At 30.1% G+C, this 24,171-nt stretch overlaps 1 protein-coding gene across 2 annotated transcripts in view; it reads left to right on the top strand.

The window, feature by feature from the left end:
• LOC125064570 (nitric oxide synthase-like) overlaps window positions 1-24,171 on the top strand; it is a 43,766-nt gene that overhangs the window by 12,501 nt on the left and 7,094 nt on the right. The window contains exons 1-8 of one of the 2 annotated variants that reach the window (XM_047671680.1): window positions 2,072-2,076; window positions 17,684-17,820; window positions 19,309-19,471; window positions 19,944-20,035; window positions 21,570-21,711; window positions 22,586-22,725; window positions 23,280-23,454; window positions 23,869-24,050. In XM_047671680.1, the coding sequence (XP_047527636.1) occupies window positions 17,723-17,820; window positions 19,309-19,471; window positions 19,944-20,035; window positions 21,570-21,711; window positions 22,586-22,725; window positions 23,280-23,454; window positions 23,869-24,050 (992 nt within the window). In that variant the 5' untranslated portion in view covers window positions 2,072-2,076; window positions 17,684-17,722. Of the gene's footprint in view, window positions 1-2,071; window positions 2,077-17,683; window positions 17,821-19,308; window positions 19,472-19,943; window positions 20,036-21,569; window positions 21,712-22,585; window positions 22,726-23,279; window positions 23,455-23,868; window positions 24,051-24,171 lie in introns of those variants that run through there. The other variant, XM_047671679.1, reaches the window with a different exon arrangement.

Below are 24,171 nucleotides of genomic sequence, written 5' to 3'. Positions count from 1 at the left end.
ATGGTGTGCGTAACGAATTCATTTAAAATAGCGGTATTTTACAAATGATCTCACAGATATTTTTAACCGTGTGAAAAACGGTTGAAGACAGCATGATTAAGAATTTTCGTTGTTTAGGTGAATTCATTGGCAACACAGGTTGGATTAATGAAGCTTGTTAAATTGTTGTTATATGGAGGTTGAATCTTTACAAAAAGATTGACTAAATAATACAATAAAAATGTGATGTCGTCCGACTGATTTCGATCACGGGGTATAATCTCTCAGGACAAATGATAGTGCACAAATTTGTGCGAAAAAAAAACAGGTGTACTCTATTCCGTCAGTCTCACAATCCGATAGGGCGGTAAACTCACGCCCGTAAAGAGTTCACGTACTGGACAAAACGGTTTTACATACTTTCCGAGGCACACACTTTCAACTTCCAGACATTGGGTGCGTACTGAGAATTTTTCGACAGAAAGACCCAACATTTATCGGCCCGAACTGGGTTTTGAATCCAGAACCTCGGGATCTGCCATATATCAAGCCACTAGAAGAAAGATGGCAGTTGCAGCAATGAAAATGTATGTCGTAATTATACTAATATATTTATTCATATTTTTTAATGTTGGTACGAGTAAGCACATACAGAAGATACAGAAATCTAGACGTAAAAATATCTACATTTATATATTGATTTATCGAAACAAAATATAATAAAAATACAGCTAATCATGCCTATAGGCTCTGACCACGCAGGGTTTACTTGCCTAGGGGTTACATCGCTCTGCTTCATGCGCACAGGAAATACTATTTTACAATTGAATGTAATCAAATATACATTTTTAAATCTACATTCAATTTAACAAAATATCTGAAATGATATATCTATTTCTTTTAAAATAAAACATATTTAATACGATTGGGACAATATCTATAGACAAAACAACACACTCACAGAAACGTACAGACTAATTGACTGGTATCGCAACATACAAATCCAATTACTGATAAGGGATGTTTGAGTGATTACACAGTTCTGTTCTTCTCAAAGTTTCAGGCTTACAAACTTGCAAATTTTTTTTTTTTTGATATCGATAGGCGGACTCGCAAACGGGCCACCTGATGGTAAGTAGTCACCACCGCCCATAGACAATATGTAAGAAGTATTAACCATTCCTTACATCACCAATGCGCCACCAACCTTGGGAAATAAGATGTTACGCCCCTTGTGCCTGTAGTTACACTGTCTCACTCACCCTTCAAACCGGAACACAACAATACTGAGAACTGCTGTTTGGCGGTAGAATATCTAATTAGTGGGTGGTACCTACCCAGACGGGCTTGCACAAAGCTCTACAACCAAGAAAAATAAATTTGAATGGTATGGTCAATTAGGACGTAATTGACCACACCATTCAAATCTTGCGACTGTATCTCATGTACTATGCTATGTCCTGTATACTCATTTATTTAATTATATTTATGCTTTCAATACACTATTTTTAGGTGCTCTTAATTGACCCATTTGGAACAGGCCTTAAAATTTCCACTACAGTTTAACTCTACCTTTATATTTTTTGTTATAATCGATTCCACTGTATTCTTAAGGGTCTAAAACAAATAAATAAATATTTTATATAAGTTGGTAATAAAGGTCTCTGCTGTTGCTTGTCGGCTTACTTTCATCTTGATAATGCCTATGCTTCGTGATGTCTAACTATAATAATGTAAGTAATATTACCGGTTCTATGGAATAATAACCTGTCAAGCGGATCTCGTTGAGATAATAATGAATATATCTCGATAAGAAACCACGAATCGTATTTTGTATGTCACTAAGAATCAGATTTCAATTTTGCGATAAAGAAAGTATAACAAAAGACACTGTCAGAGATAGATTTTATAGAAAAGTCGTTTGTATAGTGTCTCGTGATCGTTTTAAAAAGTTACGCAATTTCTTAAAATACGTTCCGAATATAATAACATTTGCATTTGTCGGCTTAGTTTTTTTCATTTATTTTATTTCTATGTAAGTACTTTTTTATCATACATTCTTCACTTGACAATTGTAATTTGGAATATGTTTGTTTTGTAAATAATAGATATAGTATTTCAATAACCAAAGTGATCCTTGATTATATACCTAATTAATAGTAATAGAGAGACTTTTATTAATTAATAAAAGTTATAGATGAGTCATCGTTCCAAGAATCTTATATAATTAAATTATTATTAGGTACAAGTGATGGGCACGTCATAAATCTTCAAGATTAGATTAATTTATTTTAAGTAAAATGTGAAAAAAAAACTATGTACTAATATTATTATTGCATTTTTACTTCGAATTAATTAGAAAACATAATTAGGTACACCATACTAGACATTAATAATAGAATTTGATTTTTTATTTAAAATAAAATAATTCAAGTTTTAATACAGAACAAATAGTTTTATTCGCAAGATTAACAGTAAATCTAACCTAAAATATAATTTCGGACAATTATTTGTCTATCTAGTTTCCATATTTGTTAAAATAACTTAGACAATATTTAATATTTATTTAAACATTAAACTTTAAGTCGACAAAAGCGTGTGATCGTAAATAATTCATTGCCAAACCCTTATATGTACTTAAATAACTATACAAAGATCGAGATAACATTACGACGTAATCTCTTTGTGATAACTTCAATTTCGAAACTTAATTTAAAATACACCAGAACAGTTACGTTAACGAAAACAATATTATTAGCGTGCGTTTTATGTTCGTGGCTGTTGAGAAAGAGTTACATTACTTACGATCGTGAGAACTTACAGTTAGGTAATCATGCTAATGACCAATATCAAGTAGTTTAATATCGATTAAATTAGTTTATGAATATTTTATTAAATGGGAAATCATCAGAAGTCAGATGTGTTAAGATTGATCATTTCATGTGAGATTAGAAAATAAAAAATTGATTGTCATGTGACTTGAGATTCTTGTATAAGTACATTTAAATCATTAAATACTTAGTTGTTTTTCAGTTTTTAGTGCACTGTTGACATTATCTGTTATTTCGATTTAATTTTATTTATCTTACCTTAGTCACATTTTCTTAAAAGAACAACCGAATGTTTCACGGTAAATCCGTCAAAGAAATTGCGCAACGGTGAGCAACTTCCCAAAAGACCCCTCAAGTCGTGAGAACGATACCGCGTACAAAAGTGCTAATTAAATAACAAAGACTCGTCTGTAGACAAGATATTGTATTAAAATAATGAACGAGTTTCTCGAACTCCTTGTTAGTGCTATATTATTAATTTATTGCACACCGCTTGAAGTAAATCACGAGGTCGTATAAATTGACCCAGTCGCTAAATTTACTTGTCCGTTTGAATGATATTTTTTAATCAACACAACTTTCATGTTTTAATGAGTTTCAATTCTGAGCGCTGTCATGAGATTGAAAAAAATGTTCACTTCATACAAATCCTTAAAATGTAAATTTATTGGTGACTAAAAATTTAATGGTCTGTTTAGCTATTATGTTAGCACAAAAAACCTCGATAGACATACGATCATAAATGTCGCATATCAAAAAATGATATTCGACATTGACAATAATACTTATAACATTTAGAATACACGTATCATAAAAGCATATCACTGTGTGTCGGTTTCCAGCATTTTACGATTGATACATAATTACGCTTGATAAACAAGAATGACAAAATAGCACTGCTGATTTTAAAATTAGTTGCATTTCAGTTTACGTGAAATCTGTTTCATTTAGTTAAGTTTGACCGTACATTATTTTTACATAACGGATTTTTGGATTCATCATTTCTAAATTTTTATTTTTAGTATATTTACTTGGGTTATGAGACAAAGATAAAATTTATTCAGGAACCTTGATAATTATGTTGAAAATACATTTGTAATGATAATACTGCGACAGTAATAACTGTGTTGTAATTGTCAACACACTACATACTTTTTGAATCACTTGTAATCACATGTGTCAGTAGAATAGGCGCTCTTACTGACACATAACAGAAAATCAAAACTTCTATGAATTTGACTCGTGTGAAGTCAGAACGAGTTAGAATACCATTTTTACAAAGTAAGACTCTAAATTTTATAGCGACGAAGACTTAAACACGCTGGCTCACTAAATGGAATAAGCATGTCACGAACCACCCACGTTTAATCATCATGATAGTCTCCTCGATTATTGTAACTTAAAAATTCGTGTCGTGTGGATCAATGGGCCAAAATTATTTTTTTTGCATTAGCAGCTTGTAAATTTCCCACTGCTGGGTTAAGGCTTCCTCTCCCTTTGAGGAGATGCTTTGGAGCATATTCCACCACGCTGCTCCAATACGGGTTCGTGGAATACACACGTGGCAGAAGTTCGTTGAAATTATACACATGCAGGTTTCCTCGCGATGTTTTCCCTCACCGCCGAGCACGAGATGAATTATAAACACAAATTAAGTACATGAAAATTCAGGGGTGCCTGCCTGGGTTTGAACCCGAGTCATCACGGCTCTTGGGCTCAATGGGATATAATTTTATTATATTAATTTTGATTGAATTCGATCGATTGCGTTTTGCTTGTAATTAGTGATTAATGCTCTGATATCAAGAATGTGTTTGGTAATAAACATCACGCATAAACACACACAGATTTACTATCAGTTTTATTAAAATACATTTATAGCAATGCAAATTTTAAACATTTTGGGATTATTTTTTAATTACACTTGCTTATTTAGGAAATAAATGAAAAACTATTTTTTTTAATTCTGTAATGTTCATTTATGACCAAAAATAATGATGAAACATTTTTTTTTTTATTTTCAATAGGAAAACCAAAAGTTGATACAATATCACATCAAAATAAAAAAATTACATTTCAAAATTATCTTGCCAAAATATGTTCTACTATTTATAGGTAGTCTCACCATGTACATAAATTAAATATAATCAATGATTAGGAACAAGAATTATAATACATTTTTTAACTATTATATAATAATTATTAAAACCAGTAAGATATACCACAAAACTAGAAATGAGTACTAATAGAATTCTTTATTTCTATTGTGACATCATTTAGACAAATCTTGATTACTAATGGTTATGATATCGTATCAAATCAGAACATATTACTAATTTTAGTTCATGTACAGTCCCTGAAAGGTTTCCTCGTTTCTCTTGAATAATATGAAATAACTTGAACAATGCAGAGGTCCCACTATAACTAGAGCTGGCACCTGATGTGCTAGTCTAGATAATATGTTTAGGCTTTGCCAAATATTGTATCCATTTGTCTCTGTTCTGAGCTTAATTAGTGGCCGAACTCATTATGAAAATGCTTGTCATTGCATCCAATATATAATTAATACGCTTTCCATCAACTACTTTTTTGTATCACTTTGTTATTTATTACGTCTCTAGTGAACTGCACTGGTTTTGTTCAGACACAATTTATTTATAAATAAAATTATATTATATAAAAATAATTTATAATCTATTGCATTTAGTAATAATGTAGCCACCTATACCAGTCTACCAGTAATATTTTGTTTAAAATTGCTATCTATATTATTTTAAGAGATTATCTACATACAAAAAAAAAAAATGACTTTTTTTTTATATGATGTAAGTATATATCCTCTTTATAATATTATTATAGACAAGTTCTAATAAGGTGTACGTGCTTAATATGATATTATGGAAAGTGTCACTTTTGTTCATAAATATTGCTGTTGTTAAAAATATAAGTACTTTCTTAGATCGTCATTGTGTTACTTGTATAATTAGGGGTAGAATAAGACGGTGAAAAATATTCAGACAAAGCCTGACCAGAATAAATGCTCGTTGATTATCTTAACGCTAAACAAAAGTAGAAGCGATATTACAACTATATATTTCAATTGTCCTCTACAATTAAATTTTGATATTGAATTTGACATTGTCATTGAATGAATACTATTTATTTTTACAGTTATGAGTAAAATCTCAGGCGCATTAAAATACAATATATTTTAAAGATAATCATCTCAGACGATCCTTAGACGAGAATGAACGTGACACGGATGCGGGGAAACCCAAGAGACGCCGCCGCGGGCGCAGCTATTACTGAGTTCAACGTATTTTATAAATTTAATTTTACTGTTGTAGAATAGATTGATCGTCGGGCATTAAATTGAGATCCTTTTCTTCGTGAAACTGATTTTTTTCTTCTTTTGTCAATTCTTGAAAATCCATGGAGATATTAGGATATTTTCCTGTTAACATTGTTGTTGTTGTTTTTTTTAAGTTTTTTACAGATATGTATATATTGCATGAAACGGGCATTTAATTTTTATATAAATTTTTTTAATTTAAAAAATTAAATGTTTAATGTTATAATATAAATTTCTGTTGGAGTGAGTGATGCGCTTAGTGCCTTTTTTAGTTATTATTGTTAGTGCTCAGCTCCGCCATGACACACCGAAAAATTATCAATAAAATATGAATAAAAATTTGTTAAATACTTAATTTGTTTAGAGCGAAATTATGCAATTATATTATTATAAGTTTAGCTTCTAAAAATGTCCGTGAAACGATGTCCGTGAAGTCAAGTGCTACTAAATTAAAGAGAGACGCTCGACTTATCTTGTTTAAGACTTCGCTATTTAATTTGTTAGTGTTGTTTGTGTATGCGGAACACACACACTAGTGTATTATATACTTTATTTTTCATTAGATGACTTATTAATACAGGAGTAGGGTCGAATGTGCAGGGGTGAATTCCGCAAAGCCAATTACCAAACACATTTACCATTTACACATTTACCAAACTGAAGTACAGCTGCCAAAAAATAAACAAAAAATCAATTAGTTAGTGGGTATTCTTCGAGTTGCACATCATTTTTAGCTTTATATAATATACATATATTTTTATATATATATTTAAAATACTTTAATACTTTTTTTCAATATATATTTTAGATGTCACGTTTGGCCCGTAAAAAATAACACACACAGTTCATTTTAAAACCATCAATCTCTGACATCACTGTTTTTCTACAGGAAGTGTCCAGAGGTTTTCATAAATAAATATTGAGTTGAAAATTCAAAACCTACCCACATGTTTAAAAAGAAAAAAAAAACCTATCTGTTTTTTATGCTATGTAGAAATCGCGCATAATAGCGGTTTTTCCATGGGCTTAGTCTAAATTTCCGACGATTGCGAATGAAACTCTGGTGAGCATTGCTGTATGTCATGTACTTAATTTATCTTCATGATTCATGATGTACATGGTGGAAAACATCGAAAACAAATCTGCATGTATATTAACAAAAATTGCCTCTCACATATATATTCAAGTATCATCTCCTGCTCTGCTCCAGCAGTTAGTTGGAATGGGCTGCAAAATTAGAGGAGTTCTTAGTAAGTGTTTAAACTGGCATCTTTTTATGTTATAGTTAAGCAGATTGACAAATGTGCCACTCGCTGGTCACCACCTTTGCATAGACATTGGCGTTGAAAGAAATATTTACCATAGTTTTCAATCAATGCGCCACTAACATTGCGAATTAAGATTTTATGTCCCATGTGCCTTACACTCTGGCTTACTAATTCATAATACAGCAAAAAAAAAACAAAACAATAGCAAGTGTTATATATAGTTTGACGGTAGAACATATGAAGCAAAAAGCCCTACTAACAAGATTAAAAAATATATAGAAATCTCTTTGACAAATATAATAATTATAATCAGACACATTATGATTACCTCGTTGGATCGTGTTCTTCTAATCAGATTCTAGTTAAACGAATATTTATCAAACGCCGCGCTGATTGATCATAGCAAGTACTATCCAAATCATTGGGTAATAGTATTACAAACTATAATATAAAAAAGCTTTCACCATACATTACACAACAGATAAAAAACTAATTAATGCATGTGTTAAATTTGGAACGAGTTGACATTGTATTAGAAAACGATATTAACATGGTATTGCAATTAGCTACGCTGATATAAAGTCAGAATCATTACCGTCTTTACATGGGGCACGTGCCCAGGGCCCCCATACTGAGAAGGCCCCGAAGAACCAACAATTTCTTTCACACGTTTGTTCTTACGTCGACTGCTATGTATATTTTCGAGTGATATATTCGTAAGAAATAACTAAAATATTTATCAAAAAAGGCTATAAAAGATAAATAGCCAAAAAAAATATTTTGGCTATAATATAAAATAGCCAAAAGATTGTACAACCAATCAGATTCCGCCGAATATATATAAAATTACTGCACCATTTATTTGAAACTATACATAAGGCCAGGCCTAAAGCAAATTATTTGTACATGGTAGTAAATTATGTACCAAAAGGGCCCCAAATTCATGGGTGCCCAGAGTCCCAGCATAGCTTGAGACGGCTCTGCTCAGAATGATGAATATATTGAATTAGATTAGTATTCAAAACGAGAAGACGTTCCTTTGGTAATTGCCTGACTTGAAAACAAGTACTAAATACAAACCAATATTCTCAAAACTTAAATTAAAATATGCTTCGGAGGCATTAATATATAACATTACTAGCGACTCGATCCGGCTTCGTACGGGTGTAATGCTGATACTAAATATACTATAAAATGTCTTTATATAGTTGTATAGAAAGACTTTTTATAGTAGTTAAGTAATAGTAAATAGTATAATTGGATAAGAATTAATGCAGTATTGCTAAAAATCGCTTCGTAAATAAGCTATTATTTCTCGTTAAAAGTAAAGGATACATTTTATTAGGTCATTGTGGGTTATACCTAAGATATATACCATCCCGAATTTTTTTGAAGATCTTTTTAAATTGTACAAAACTGTAGTACTTTAATTTGATCCAGCCAGCGTTTACAATGTACGCTTACATAATTTTTTTTTATTTACGACACCTCTTTAGAAAAATTATCCGTGTTTCTCTAATATATTATGCATGTATTATAGATAAACCTTTCCCTTAGAACATTCTATCTATTAAAAAACCGCATCAAAATCCTTCGATTAAACTCGTTGATTTTAACCGAAGATACTGGGCTTAAATCCGGATAAGCACATACTACGTACATACCATTGGGTAGACCATTTTCCAAACCTACGTTATAACATTTATTATAAAAAAATGTAATTATTTTGAAAATACAATGTAATGCAATTGTTCAACTTAATGAGTTATTACAGTAATAAGACGTATTAATTGCAGAGATCGACAAAGTAGTATGTAATCGTCGTAACTGACAATTTTAATTACAGTTGCACTCGTTTTACACAAAAACCTACTATTATTTAGAGAGACGGCAATGATTTAACATTTTAAATTACATCTATTAAAGTAGATACCACCTATTTCTATGAATCACTGGCGTTGAATGCTGCCAAGATAGTTTCCTAGCTATTATCTCAATTACATAGTCAGTTCCAGCGAACAACGGTTTAAGTGCAGTGAACCCGTTTGAGTGACAAACAGTATTGTTCTGATTATTCGCCGGATCCGTATTACCTTTGAAAATAGAACTACGTAACAAAATTTAAAAAATGAACTGCTTAATAAAATTGTCGTCTATTTATACTTTTAAATTTAGTTTCGTGTAAGTTCTTTTGTTTTTGTTTGTGTTTAATTCTGAAAACAATTTTTGAAAACAGAAAACGCCTAAAGACGTCATTACAATTATGTGGAAATTGTCTCAAAATGTTAACTGAACTGGTCGATTTTTTTTAAATTTCTAATATAAGCTCACTAGTTAAAAATTTGAAACGGTTTCTTAATTTGTTTTTTTTTTTTTATATATATATAAAACCATTAATATGATTGACGATAAATTTCGTAAAACGAACGAAACGCTTAATTATTTTCGTTGGGATTCTGTTAAAGATAATAAACGAGTTTTTGTTGCTAGATATAGGGAATGTAAATCATTTTTACGACAGCAATTACTTAGTCTAGTTAAAACACAAAATTATTGATAACTACACAATTATTTATACTGACTCTGTTCGCTGTTTGTTTAATCTGTTCGGTGTTGCTGATTCGTCTAAAAATTAAATTATGTTACGTTATAAACAAGGTTAATTAGTTTAGCAGTTTCGTTGTTGTCATTGGTCTTAAATATCGATCAAATAAATTATAATAATTGGCTAACATAAGGCCGTGGCTAAATTTCATGTAAATCCTACGCGTAAATCATTCATTTTAACATTCACTGGCACACATGAAGCAAGAGGGTATGCATAATATCTCATGCACATAGTAAGCCTCCGTTAGAATGGCTGCCGTACCGGCAATTGATAAGGAGATTACCATCATAAACAAGTCTTATTCAAAATAATCAGTAGGCGTTATAGCCGTATTATTTATTATACGTAATGATAAAATACTGATAAATACTTTTGGAACAACTTTTTCTTTAAAATGTAGGTAATTATTTAGTTTTCAGAGCATTGTACACGCATAAAACTAAATACCTACCAATTCAGACTCCCTAGGCGTAAAATAATATTTTTTTATTATAAAATATTAATGTTATCATTATCATTAATTTAATTTTATAAAAAAAAATAGAAAATACTATAAATTTGAAACAATATACATAAAAAATAATATTAATAAATGTATACCTTATATCCCTTCGATAAAATCATCCCCAACGTTTACGTTCGTTCGTTTTTCGCAAAATATTTAATATCAAGCATCAGATCTGTCCATTTTAATTGTCGGTTGCAATATCGAATACATCGTATCAATTACAAAACAATAAATTAATAGGCATCATTCGTAAAATCGAGGTTACAATATTTTATACGAATCAAAACAATTAAAGGGAATAATTGTATTCATTTATGTTAATACAAATTCTGACCAACTTGTCTTAATAAGGGTACGTCAATACATGTCAATCGTGACGTATAGATCGGACAAGCCGTTGATTAGCTTGGATCGAGTCCGATTATATAGACAATGATACAATGTCACGAAACGACGTGGACTATTAGAAGATAATAAGGTTATGTACACATACGAAACGTGATATGCAGGCACAAATTGATTTATTTGCATATCATTGAAATGAATTTAATAATAGAGTGAGGAGAATTGATTACTGTGTGCACATACACACTCAAACATATTACTTAAGCAAGTAATGTCAGCTAAATGGAAAATTTTATTTCCTTACAAGCTATGTTAAAAAAATCTGAGCTATACTAAATACTGTAGGTGTTCCGCACGTTATAACCCTCGTACGTTTTTGTGTAGTTTGGTATTTCTCTATCTATCTAACGCAAAAATAATTTATCAAATCGCACCGGTACCCGAACTTTGATATGAACTCGTTTAAGCAAACAAACAAATCCAACAGCTATGTATATAACATGTAGGTAGATTTATGAATATTTCTTCAGTAGGTATCTGTTTGTGTTAGTAGTTGTAGTTACCAGTTTTTTAGGGATTTGTTTTCACTTAGTCACAAAAAAAATATGTGCTTCGTTGGAGTTCAAGCTTGCTTTATACAGAATTTCATTAAATTAAGTTTAGTGGTTTAGTCGTAAAAGCGACAGATATACAGACAGACAGAGTCACTTTTGCATTTATAATATTAGTATAAATTTTATATGTAAATTATATTTTTACTGTTCTATTTTTAAAACCATATAAGCAATTTTAATTTTTAAATATCTTAACAGTTAAATACGCTACTATGTGATAAAGCAGCCTTATTCTGTATTTAATATCTATGTAATTATAGTCACAATATTTTGTTCAATAAATTTTATTTCAGAAAGAAACGTTCAATTGCTATTTGATGGTAAAATATATGACGTGTGTCATAGGTAGGAACGTACTGTGATGAGTATATTGCCGTGATAAAATATTATTCAAACGATTATTATGTCAGTTGAAGTAGCATTTAATATAATGATACAACATGTTTGTTAAAACAAACACGTGACGATGTATTCTAAACCGGATTAGAAACGCATTAGACTTTATCAAATCAATATTCATAAAGTTATTCTAATAAATATTATTGAAGAAATAAGTAGATTTTATACATTTAAGCTTTATGGATACTAGGTGACTGGGTCATCGTAAATTTGGCTGGAAGACGTTACTGTAAAGGTCGGTCGAGGGTTCAGATCTGGACGCCACTGAATTGTTACGTGATTAATTTGGATGTATAATCGCGTGCTCAGGTGAAAGGAAAACATCGTGATAATACTTGGATATTTCTTACTTAACAAAGTATGTGTGTAGTATACGCGCTACGCACACACACGAAGAGAATTTAGGATGAGACTACAGCATTTGTTTCTTTATTCCCGTGGAATGACTGCATAAGAGAGCGTCGTTCCATCAGTTGTCATGGAATACGAATCGGTCTAAACCTAAATGCCAATAACTGTTTAAGAGTTATTATTTATACTTGTATGTTTAAAAAAAACTAAAATCTCCTTTTTATTTATATAATTGTAACCAATATAAATCCGTATGTCTGAAAAACAAAATTGTTATTAGCATTAAATCCGTTAGCCGTGTAGTGCAATGTCTCCTTAAATTTGTTTATAAAATATTATAGTATATACCCTAAAACACTCTCTACGAAAATGTATAAGAATAATGGCATTATCATGTCGGTATACTTGATGCAATGTTACGAGATACAAGAAAATAGAACAAAACCCATTTCATGGTCATCTTTTCCTTGATAAAATTGGTAGACAAGTGGTCAAATAGACCACCTATTGGTCAGTGGTCACTACTGCCGATAGACATTGACGCCGTATGAAATTTGAACCATTACTTACAAAGGCTTCGAGCCACCGACCTTGGGAACTGAGATGTTATGTCTCTTGTGCCTGCAGTTACACTGGCTCAGTCACTCTTCAAACCGGAACACAAAATTACTAAGTATTACTGCTTGGCGGTGGTATATTATTATGTAATACTACCGCCAAGCAGTGGATTATCTATATTAATAATTTAGTGCAGATACGATAGACCCGATCGAAACCTATCCACAATTATAGATCGATAAAAAATAAATATTTTTTGTAGATGACAACATATTATATCCTCAAAAATCGTATAAATGACACATATAGAGAGAGTTATAAAATCCACACAATTCAATGACATGACAGTTCAACGGGCGACCATGCTTGACGTTTACGGATGATATTATAGATGTTTGATAATCACATCGTGAATGAAAAAGTTATATTTTATATGAAAAGTAAATGATAAACCGTATTTGTTTAGATCTATTTATTTCACCCAAGCGAAGCTGGCTTTTTATCTAGTATTAATTTTATTCGGACAAACAGTATCGAAGTCTATTCTATAACAGATATTCAAACATACATATATGTGTATGTATACAGATATCACAACGGCTGTCGTTGTCATCCTATTTATAAGAATAAAAAAAAAATGAACGAATCGTTTAAAATCTTTCCGCGTATCATTCAAGCGTCATTTCCGCGGATAATTCTTAATACACCGTAAATTACACGATCTTTGTTGTGACATTGTAATGAATGCTACCAGCTGATGTAATTTTCTATGAATTGCCTTTAATAAAAATATTATCTAAACTCATATTATAAAGCTGGATATTGTGTCTGTGCTCTATGACATTTAAGAGCAGAGCAGTAATAATTCGATATTTTTTTTTATATATTGTGTTTATTTTTTCCTAAAAGTCATTGTATTTTCGTTTTAATTTTTTCGTTCGTGATCACTGATTTTGTATTTAAGACAAAAGAAGAAAAAGAATAATATGTGAATCATAAAAAATAGTTTGATGTCATGTATATAAAAAAATATAAATAAAATACAACGTGGATAAAACCACGATACATTACTTGTATATAAATTCTTTTATATGCTTGTCATTTCTGAAAAATACGGCATTCGACTATTATTAAGATAAAAATCGCTTGAAACGTTTAAATATTTTATGTATTTTTTTTCCTTTAAACATTATTATAAATAAAGTTGATCAATAATCATTCCATATAAATAAACATTTTTATTATATTATAAAACAATGAACTATAACGTAAAAATGAATATTTAAATTAAAGTACATTTTCCGGCAATTTATTTTTATTTTAGAAAAGAACACAGGTCTATAACAAATTTATACATTATTCTTTTATTTAAAACATAAGATAAACTAAACCAAATTTTGAAAATACGTAGAATAATCCAATTTACTTCAACTTATTACATGATTTCATCTTCGATATAAATTGAACCTTGAACCCTGCAGGGCTCAAGGGAACTGCCCACAACAGCGCAGACCAGATTAGAAGATGTTCATGTCATGTTTCTTAAGTAACTCGGTTTAATTAGTATGGAAGGTGTGCTATCTGAAATATATCAATCTATTGTACAGATAAAATTATAAAGGAAGCTAATGAAAGAGTAATAATTACAGTACTCATGATTTTAAATGTATGTTACACATACACTAACGAAGGGGTTTTTAATAGCGCTCTTTTTGGGTTCCATATTATTTCATATACAACCTTTTATATTGATGGCTCCCCATTTGTTGTTATCTAACAAACTTCTATTATTTTATTTTCAAGTTAGCAGTTGAATATGGAGTTAATAATACTATTTGAAACAATTATCTGCTCTTACACATGATTTAATAATTATATAATCATTTAGGAACAGAATTTCTTTTATACCAGATTATATAAAATGCAACTAGGTAGAAATTTGATCATATCGAGATTATCATTGTTATTCATCACCATCAATATTAAAGTAAAAGATTTAGACATAAGTTACGATAGTCGCCCTCAATTCAATCGAAAAATAAATAATTTTATTTGTGCTCAATTCTAATCATATGGTTTATCTTATTGGTTTTATTAATTATTATTTATTATATAATAGTTTAAATAATGTATTATATTTCTTATTTTTAATTATTATGCTTATGTTTAATTTATATTTACAATAATTACATTGTGTAATATGATAACGCATGGTGAGACTACTTGCAAGTAGTAGAACTTTTGCCTTGATAATTTTGAAATGTAATTTTTAATTTTTAATTTTGGTTGTGATAATATATCTACTATTGGTTGTCCTAATGAAAATAAAATAAAACATAACAGAAAACGAAAGTGTTGGACGATACAGTATACTGCTTTTTTTTTCTAAATTTGTGTACAATTCCAAAACCCTTAACCATATTTTTATTATTTATCTTATAGAACAATATAAAATTATATTATAAATATAATATACGGCTAACCAGATAAGAGCTTACGTTGTTAACACACGTATTCCTCATGTCTTTCATTCTCTGATTCGATCCCTCTTGGGTATCGCCCGCAATAGCTGAGCCGGTATGTCGCTGATTATCGTCATGTTTGTTAAGCAACTTGGGCCAAATTACAATCGAATCGAGGTCAATTTATACATATAAATCAATCCAATCAACGTCGTTACCAATTCCCATTTAAAATAATAGCTTGTCATTAATATGATACATATTTTAAAGATTTTCAGATGCATGATATTGTCACTTAGATTGCCATGTTAACAAAACTTTACAATAGTGGAAATCGAGATAGCTCAGTCAATAGAGTACGTAGAATTAAATTAATTCTTTAAGTATGCAGATATACTTAATTAATGTTTATAATTCATCTCGTTCTTGGCGTAATAGGAAATCTGTGTTGTCAGTATTTGTTTGTATTTTAGTTCTCAGCTCTAGAATAAGATACAATTTTTAAATATTTATATGTGTAGATAGACTGTCACAGTCTAGTAAAATAGTGGTTAACAGTTGGCTAATAAAGTTAAAAAAGCCTATTAAAGTAGTATGAAGTATGGAGAGTATCAAGTGTACCGGTCACACACACCAAGATAACAAAGCTGGCTTGTTTGTAATAAATTTCAGCAGTGTGATGACCGAATGCCGTTCGTAGTTAGTTTGTACTTATAAAAAAATAATAAGTAAAGTGTTGCCTACCAGTCTGCCAATTTTCCACTGCTGGGCTAAAGCTCCTTTGAGGAGAAGGTTTGGAGCTAATTCCACCACTCTCCTCCAATGCAGGACATAAAACGCCGAGCACGAGATGAATTATAAATACAAAATAAGCACATGAAAATTCAGTGCTGCTTGCCTGGGTCTGAATTCGCAATCATCGGTTAAGATTCACGCGTTTTAACCACTGACCCATTTCAGCTCTATAAAATGAATATTATATATAAAATTAAATTTAAAATTCATACATAAAACTTAATTATAATGATAAATTTATCAAGTATTATTATACTTAAAACATTAATTTGTTCCTCGTTAAAGAAATTTAACAGTTAAAAAATGCACATTAGCGTTAAAGCGTGCGGTAGCCTTGTGCAATAACACGGGTAAACTGTACTTCGCGTTTCAAAGCATTCCTCGGGTTTCGTCTAATAGTTTAAACTCTAAAACCATTTCGTTCCTTTTTAGAGCGGTCTTAGGTTTGCTGAAAGAGAAATAATCGTATAATTTCTATTTTTGAATAGCACATTTAATTATGTATAATATTTTGTATGTACAGTTTTTTTTTTTAAGAATCACAAATGTTGATGAAATTCGTAATATAAAAACTTTTTAGCATTTTTTTTTTTTAAATAATGCTAAAAAGTTTTTTTTTTAAGAACCACAATTGTTGATGAAATTCGTGATATACTTTACACATTTTACAAGATTATTATATTGTGTAGATTCCACCGAGAAGAATCGGTAATAATCTTATTAATCACACATTATATAATAATTAAAAACTTATGGTTTTTATTTTTATTGTACTGTACATGACCGCGTGGAACGATTCCACGCGGTCATGTACAGCAACAAGTTATATTATTAAATAATATTTTGTTCATTAAATACGATTCATATAAATATATCCTGCCTGAAAATGAATAAATTACACGTTTTTTTTTTTTTTTAAATCAAATTTTTATTTTAAGTAACTTACCATAATATATATATTGAAGAGTTAAAAATAAGATTAAAATGTACAATGTGTACAAGTTGACAGTATCCGATTTATATTTATTGATTTAAAATATTTAAGAAAAAAAAAGATTGATAAAAAAATATATTCTGAATTTCGAACATGGAAAACGAACTGCCGTTTCATATTCAATTGTATGGAGATTTCAGAAGCACATGGCGATATAGTTTTTTAAACTATTTGTATTTGTGTACTTTTTCAAGTTATAATTTTTAAGAACGTGCAAATTCCCAGCAAACTCTCTACATTATACACAGATCTATAACTTTATATCATTGGTGCCATCGTGCCACGTGGTATCATTACACTGACTCACTCATGAGACAACTAATGAGTTGTATAACTATAAAATGTAAAATTTCTTTTTGTATCGATAGTTAATAAAATTCTATTAAAAACAGCTTCTGGTTTAAAGAGTTGGTTGGTTGGAAGATACAATCGAAGTACAATTTATTCTACAACGGGATTTAACGCGGTACAAATAGATCCAATAGGATAGAAAAAAAAAGAAAAAACAAGAACCCAAACCCAATTTGAATATCGAATTTGATATTTTATCAAAACGTTAAATAAACTATTTCTATATTACTTACATGTTAATTAATTAAAATATTTTTCTTTGGCACAGAATACGAAATGCTCAGCGCAAGTCTGTCAGAATAGCATAATGGATATTCCAAACAGAGGTGATACTCCGAGAACTGTCGAAGAAGTTTATAAAGAGGCTCAAGCTTTTCTTAAACAATATTTTTCTTCAATACGCAGGTAAGAACTTATTAAATATACATTACTTGAAACGTTTTTGATATCAGCTCGATTTTTTAAAGTTTAATTATTATAAATCTGAATATTTTTGAGTTACCAGAATTCAATCACAATGAACAAATATACCCAAATACACCCAACAACAAACATACCCAAACAAACATATCGATATATTTGTTTGTATGGATGAATAAACTTACGTATGCTTGTGAAATTTTCATATAACTTACAAATCTTGAGTACGAATTTAGGCAGATATCAACCCATCCCAAATAATGTCCATAAGAATAGATTTTTATTCGTTTTGGCTAAAATATGAAAACGAAATTATTTTTCAATTCTTAGTCAAAAAGGTCGTCACTAAAAATTGAGTAAAGCAAACGTAGGAGGGAACAATAACTAATTTTACCGACTTAATATATATTTTTAACTAACCGCCAACGCATTAATTTTTTTATTGATTAAATTGGTGCATCTATAACAGTAGAAATTTTGCACAAGAATTTGTTATGGAACATAACATACTAAAGGATTTTTTAGTTTAACTCTTAAGGGTTGTTATATGGAGGATGAAAGTTTGTATGTAAATTCGTCATTTCTGATATTCGATACATGGAACGATCCATCGGTAGCATATTTTTTTATTTAGGTTTTGTCAATGACCTAGAGACATTTATTATTTTTTGAAGTGATAACTTCTAATGAAAGGGAAAATAAATCGCTTCGTTACGTAACGCGTTACGGCGCCAGTCTGTCTGACTTCCCTTTCTCTTACGCATACGGCAGCGGTAAGCAGGCAATAATGATACTAATAATGTACGTACACAAAAATCGAATGAACATATTCAAGATTTGTAACTGAATAGAAAATATATTTTGTAATCAATAAAATATTTTATTAATAAATAACCTTTCCTTACGTTATCATATCATTATAAATAACATTTAGTAATAACCTAAGCTTTACTCAAGTAAAACAATATTAAATAGTTCAACTTAGATTAGTTTGAGTTATTACTTCTGTCGGGCATCCCGAACCGTACACTTTTTTTTTTAATTCATCACCTAAGAGGGTGAAGTTGAACACAAAAACCCATCTCGAGTTATACATCGAGTGTCGTGACAATTATTCAAATATTTAACAAAATTCGATCGATTTCTGACAAAAAATTCCAATAAATCGCCCATTCCTCTGAATACAAGGGTATTTGTTATAATTTATACAAGAAATACCCTTGCATCGAAGGTTTAATATTTGTATTATGTGTTCGTATGCATTCGTTTTGGTACTTTTTTATTGTGTTTTCGCAGTTTCTATAGTAACTTTTATATAATATGTCAAGCATATTCATTGAGGAAAAAAAACAACCAAGTTTCTGCAGTTTGAAGTCAGGGCTTACATTTTACATACAAACTTTTGCATTTACGGTAGAGATTTGCATTATATGTAAAACGTTCTACGAACTTTTATAAATATAATATTTTTAGAGAAAACACTGACGCCCATGTTAAAAGACTTCAAGAAGTTGAAGAGGAATTAAAGAGAGGAGACACTTATCAGCTCAAAACAGCTGAATTGGTATTTGGAGCGAAGCTAGCCTGGAGGAATGCATCCCGATGTATTGGAAGAATACAGTGGAAAAAGTTGCAGGTAATTATGAGTAACAATGATATTATACACGATAAGTATAATTAGTAATGTATACGAGATTTCTTTATGTACATTTATTTCTTTCTTTTATGTTCCATTTTTAAACAGCTCAAAACGTGGAATATTTTCCATATTCAAAATATTCCATTTCGTTATTGGATGTGCTTGTATTTAATATACGATGATATTTGTATACATTTTGGTTACTTATCGATGGTTATTTAACGTGATGACATAATTATAAATACAATATGAGGACATGGATTGGTGCTCTCTAAAATCAATAAATGATATTTGATAAAGATCCCCTGGATGTGTTATATTCACTGAACTCTCTCAACATAATAATGAATTCAATCATTTTAAAATTATTATACTTGAATTATTATTAATTCATTGAATTTTCAAAAAGAAAAAAAAATATAGCAACAAGTCTTTATAATTATATTTCTAATATTATTTTTTGTTGCAGATATTTGATTGCAGAGCAGTGACCACGGCCAGTGGAATGTTCGAAGCGCTTTGCAATCACATCAAGTACGCGACCAACAAAGGGAATATAAGGTGAGGGTTCAAAGCATCGCAGCATAATATTTAATGTATAATACTCCGTGTCGCCGTTACTATATACCAAAACTAAGATAAGGATGTTTCTAATAACAATACTACAATAACATATATATATTACACATTAGAACCGCGAGGTTACCCGGTGCTTTAAATACAGTATTTCTGTTTTCCACGCTTGAAGAATGTTACAAATATCCTTCTAACTTTATATCCTGTAGGATACTTTAAGCCAATGTACAAATAAATCGAATTATAAAAACGCAAGATTGGCAATATGTGTAAATTTATTTTACAATTTACTGTAATATTAGTAAAATTTATTAATTTATTGTTACGAATTATGTGATTGTTACGGAATGAATATATATTTTTTTAATATACACTTTCTGCAAATAACTTATTGGCATCGTTGCTTCTTAAGGAGAGTATATTACACGCTACGCCAATGCGGGTTGATCACATTTGGCAGAATTTCATTCGACAAATGCACCCTTTTTTCCCGATATTTCCCTTTACCACCTCCTCAAGCTAATTAAAAAGAAATTCCGCAATACCGCATTAAATTCCGGTATCCGGCTCTTAATATTAAAGTATTATTATTAGTATTTGTGTTTTAGTTATTTTGCGCTTTTTAAATATTATTAAAAACGATTTAACAAAGATACATTCATTGCAGACTCACAAAAGACAACGTGAATCTGTTGAATTTTATCAAACATTTTAATATAAATATAACATCATGACAAAGTGTCGAACTCCTGTTTAAACATAAATGGACCGGGTTTGACAAGGCTCTTCATTCTTTTATCTCATAATGAAACAAAATGCGTAATGAAAGTTATAACAAAGCAAATTAAAAGGGCAAAGTTGCCATCGCCACAATTGTCTTAATGAATGGACGGGAAACTTTTACGAAAACCTTATTATACGACAAAATTCTGTGTGACGTTTTCAATTTTCTCCGCAAAAGAGTTTTTTTCCTATTTATTTAGAATATCATTTAGAATTTAGTATACGTTATTTGCAAGGAAGTTGTAATTTTATATATTGCTGATGCAAAGTGTGTGTACTTTTTATTTTATAGCATATAACAAAATAAGAATATATAACAATGAAATATTAACTTTTCCGAATTCTCTCCTACTAGATAAATAAATATATTATTGTATTTTAGTACAATCGTGTGTAACTATTATATAATACTTCGTATAACTTGTCATAAGTATAAACTTATATGAGTTGTCGATGAACAAATAGCGTTTAAATTCTTGTTTTGTAATGGCCATTTGAAAAAACTAAAAAACTACTACACAGGTTTTAGTATATATTATGGTAAATTGTAGCGTTTCGCACTTTAAATTTAGGCTATTTATTTAGAAATCGCTTATCACATCGTCGTCTCTTATTCCGTCCAAATATTTTTATATATTTTATATTACCTCAATAAAATTTCCTGACTAATTCAGTAACTTTTGTAAAATTAAAAAACGTCACCGATCTCTCTTCCGTCACCGTTCCCAATTTTCAGGTCAGCGATAACCATATTTCCCCAACGCACGGACGGCAAACACGATTACAGGATATGGAATCCACAGCTCATCAGCTACGCCGGGTACATGGAACCAGATGGGACTGTGTTAGGTGATCCGGCCAGAGTTGAGTTTACCGAGGTATGTAATCTGTACGCGGAATGTTTTACAATAATTCCACCGTTAATAATTTAAGGGCATTTAACGTTAGGTGGTTAGCGTGAATTAGCTTATATTTAAATATAAAAAAGCCATTTTTAAAACCATCACAGCAACACACAGTTTCCACAAGCAAATATTTATAGGAATAAAAACTGACATTTGTCGTTTTGAAACATAAATTTAATTGGAGTGAAAGTGTTGTACGTTTGCCAGCAAATTGGTAGACAGAACCCTGTTACTTTCCACGAAAATACATTCTATCGAATTTGTTACACGTGTTATAAAACCGATGTTGGCGAAAATGCGAGGATGATGTTTATTCAGGCGTTGGTTTTATTTCGTTACTTGTACGACATCATCATCAAGAAAATAAGATCAAATATTATCACAGATATAACAATATGTTCAAGATATGAATAAGGGTCAAGTTGGAAAACATAGTGCTATTGTTTTGTAGACGAATGTTATTCGAATAAAATTATGAGTATTATACTCATAATTTACAATAAACAAGAGTTCTTGGAATGAAATTTTATTAATCATTTCAAAGTTTTAATTATCATTTAACTTTCAATCGTAAGGAGGTATTGCTTTTTAATATATTGAGAAGTTGGATGTAAGCTACCCATTTTGGGACACTGCCAGGCCTAAATAACAAAACTTGGCAAAACTATATCTTGTATCGTTTAATTATTTAAACACTAGGTTTATTTTTAATGACTCTTAAAATTTTTGATTTTTCACTTCGTAAATTAAAGTATTTAACAATCAAGGTTAAACAATTTTCCTGACTTATTATCAATGAATCAATATTTATCGACTTTTTTTCTCTAAATATTACGATATTTTTTAGGTTTGCGTAAAACTTGGATGGAAGCCGCCTCATACAGCTTGGGACATCTTACCCATTGTCGTATCAGCTGATGGCAAAGATCCTGAGTATTTTGATATACCACGAGAAATAATAATGGAAGTTAAAATGGAACACCCGAAGTAAGCACATATATAAAACTACCAAAGTGACTTGCTAATGTATCTAACTTTATAATTGAGCGTTAAATATTAACTCGCTAATTTGTAAACCTTGAAACATAAAGAATTGTGAATTTGGTAAAGTCGTAATTAATGATGGTCATGTTTGTTTAACTTTCGGTGAAAATTATTAAGAACTTTATACTTTTGTAACTTGTTACGTGTTGTTTAATTATAAATTATCTTAGTCATGGCGTCAATGCCTATAAAATTAATGTTAAGTAAATTAAAGAAATGTATATAATCCCACAGATAATAAATATAATTATTAAAACTTTATGCTAAAAAAATTAACTAATACTAGGCAAGTCATAATACTATTACACAATACAAGATGAAAACATAGCCCTTTTTACGTACATAAATAATTTAACATGTAATAAAGAATTTTTCGCCGATATATCTTGACAATAGTTTTGGTTTTAAAAAATGCCTCAAATTTTAATGTTGTTCATTATAGTTCAATAAAAATTTTGATTTTTCTCAACAAATGTTTTTTTTTTTTTTTTATATAGGTATGAATGGTTTAAAGACTTAGGTTTGCAATGGTATGCGCTACCAGCTGTTTCTAACATGAGACTAGATTGTGGAGGACTTGAATTTACTGGAACTGCTTTTAACGGCTGGTATATGGGTACGGAGATTGGATGTCGCAATTTCAGTGACTCTAACAGACTTAATGTTATCAAGGTATTTTTTATTTATTTTTTATATTAGATATTTACACAGAGTGAACTGATAGACATCTTTTACAATGTGCCAATAATCTTGGGAACTATGATGTTACGTCCCTAGTATTTGTAATTACACTGGCTGACCCAGTTATCCGTCAAACAGGAACACAACAATACTATACTATACAGTAAAATGCAATACTTTATTTTATTTATCATTAATTATTAATTTGTAATGCCAATACATTTGATAATTTTAATTAATGTAATCAATGTGTAACTATAAATATAAATGTAATTATGAAATGTTCAATTATATAAATGATCCATACAGTTACATTAAAATAAATATATGAGATAAATAAATACTTTTTTAAAACCTAATTAGAGAAATGAATTCGAATTTTAAAACAATAACTTTCCCTTGCAGAGCGTAGCGACTAAAATGGGTCTAGACACAGAATCCTACGTATCGTTATGGAAAGACAAAGCGTTAGTAGAAGTGAACATAGCGGTGCTTCACAGCTTTCACAGAGACAACGTGTCTATTGTAGATCATCACTCGGCTTCCGAACAATTCATAAAACACATGGACAACGAAAATAAAAGCAGGTGAATGAGATGCGACTATTTTAAAGTACATCTTCGTTGGAACGAGAATAATGAAGTTTATGAGTAATAACTACTTTAAGCCGACTGAAAAGTAAACGTTTCTTAACGAAAATTTTATTTT

This window comes from Vanessa atalanta, chromosome 6 (assembly GCF_905147765.1).
Source record: "Vanessa atalanta chromosome 6, ilVanAtal1.2, whole genome shotgun sequence".
Classification (NCBI taxonomy): domain Eukaryota; kingdom Metazoa; phylum Arthropoda; class Insecta; order Lepidoptera; family Nymphalidae; genus Vanessa; species Vanessa atalanta.
The sequence above is the reverse complement of the archived record's forward strand: the minus strand, read 5'-3'. Positions and strand labels throughout refer to the sequence as shown.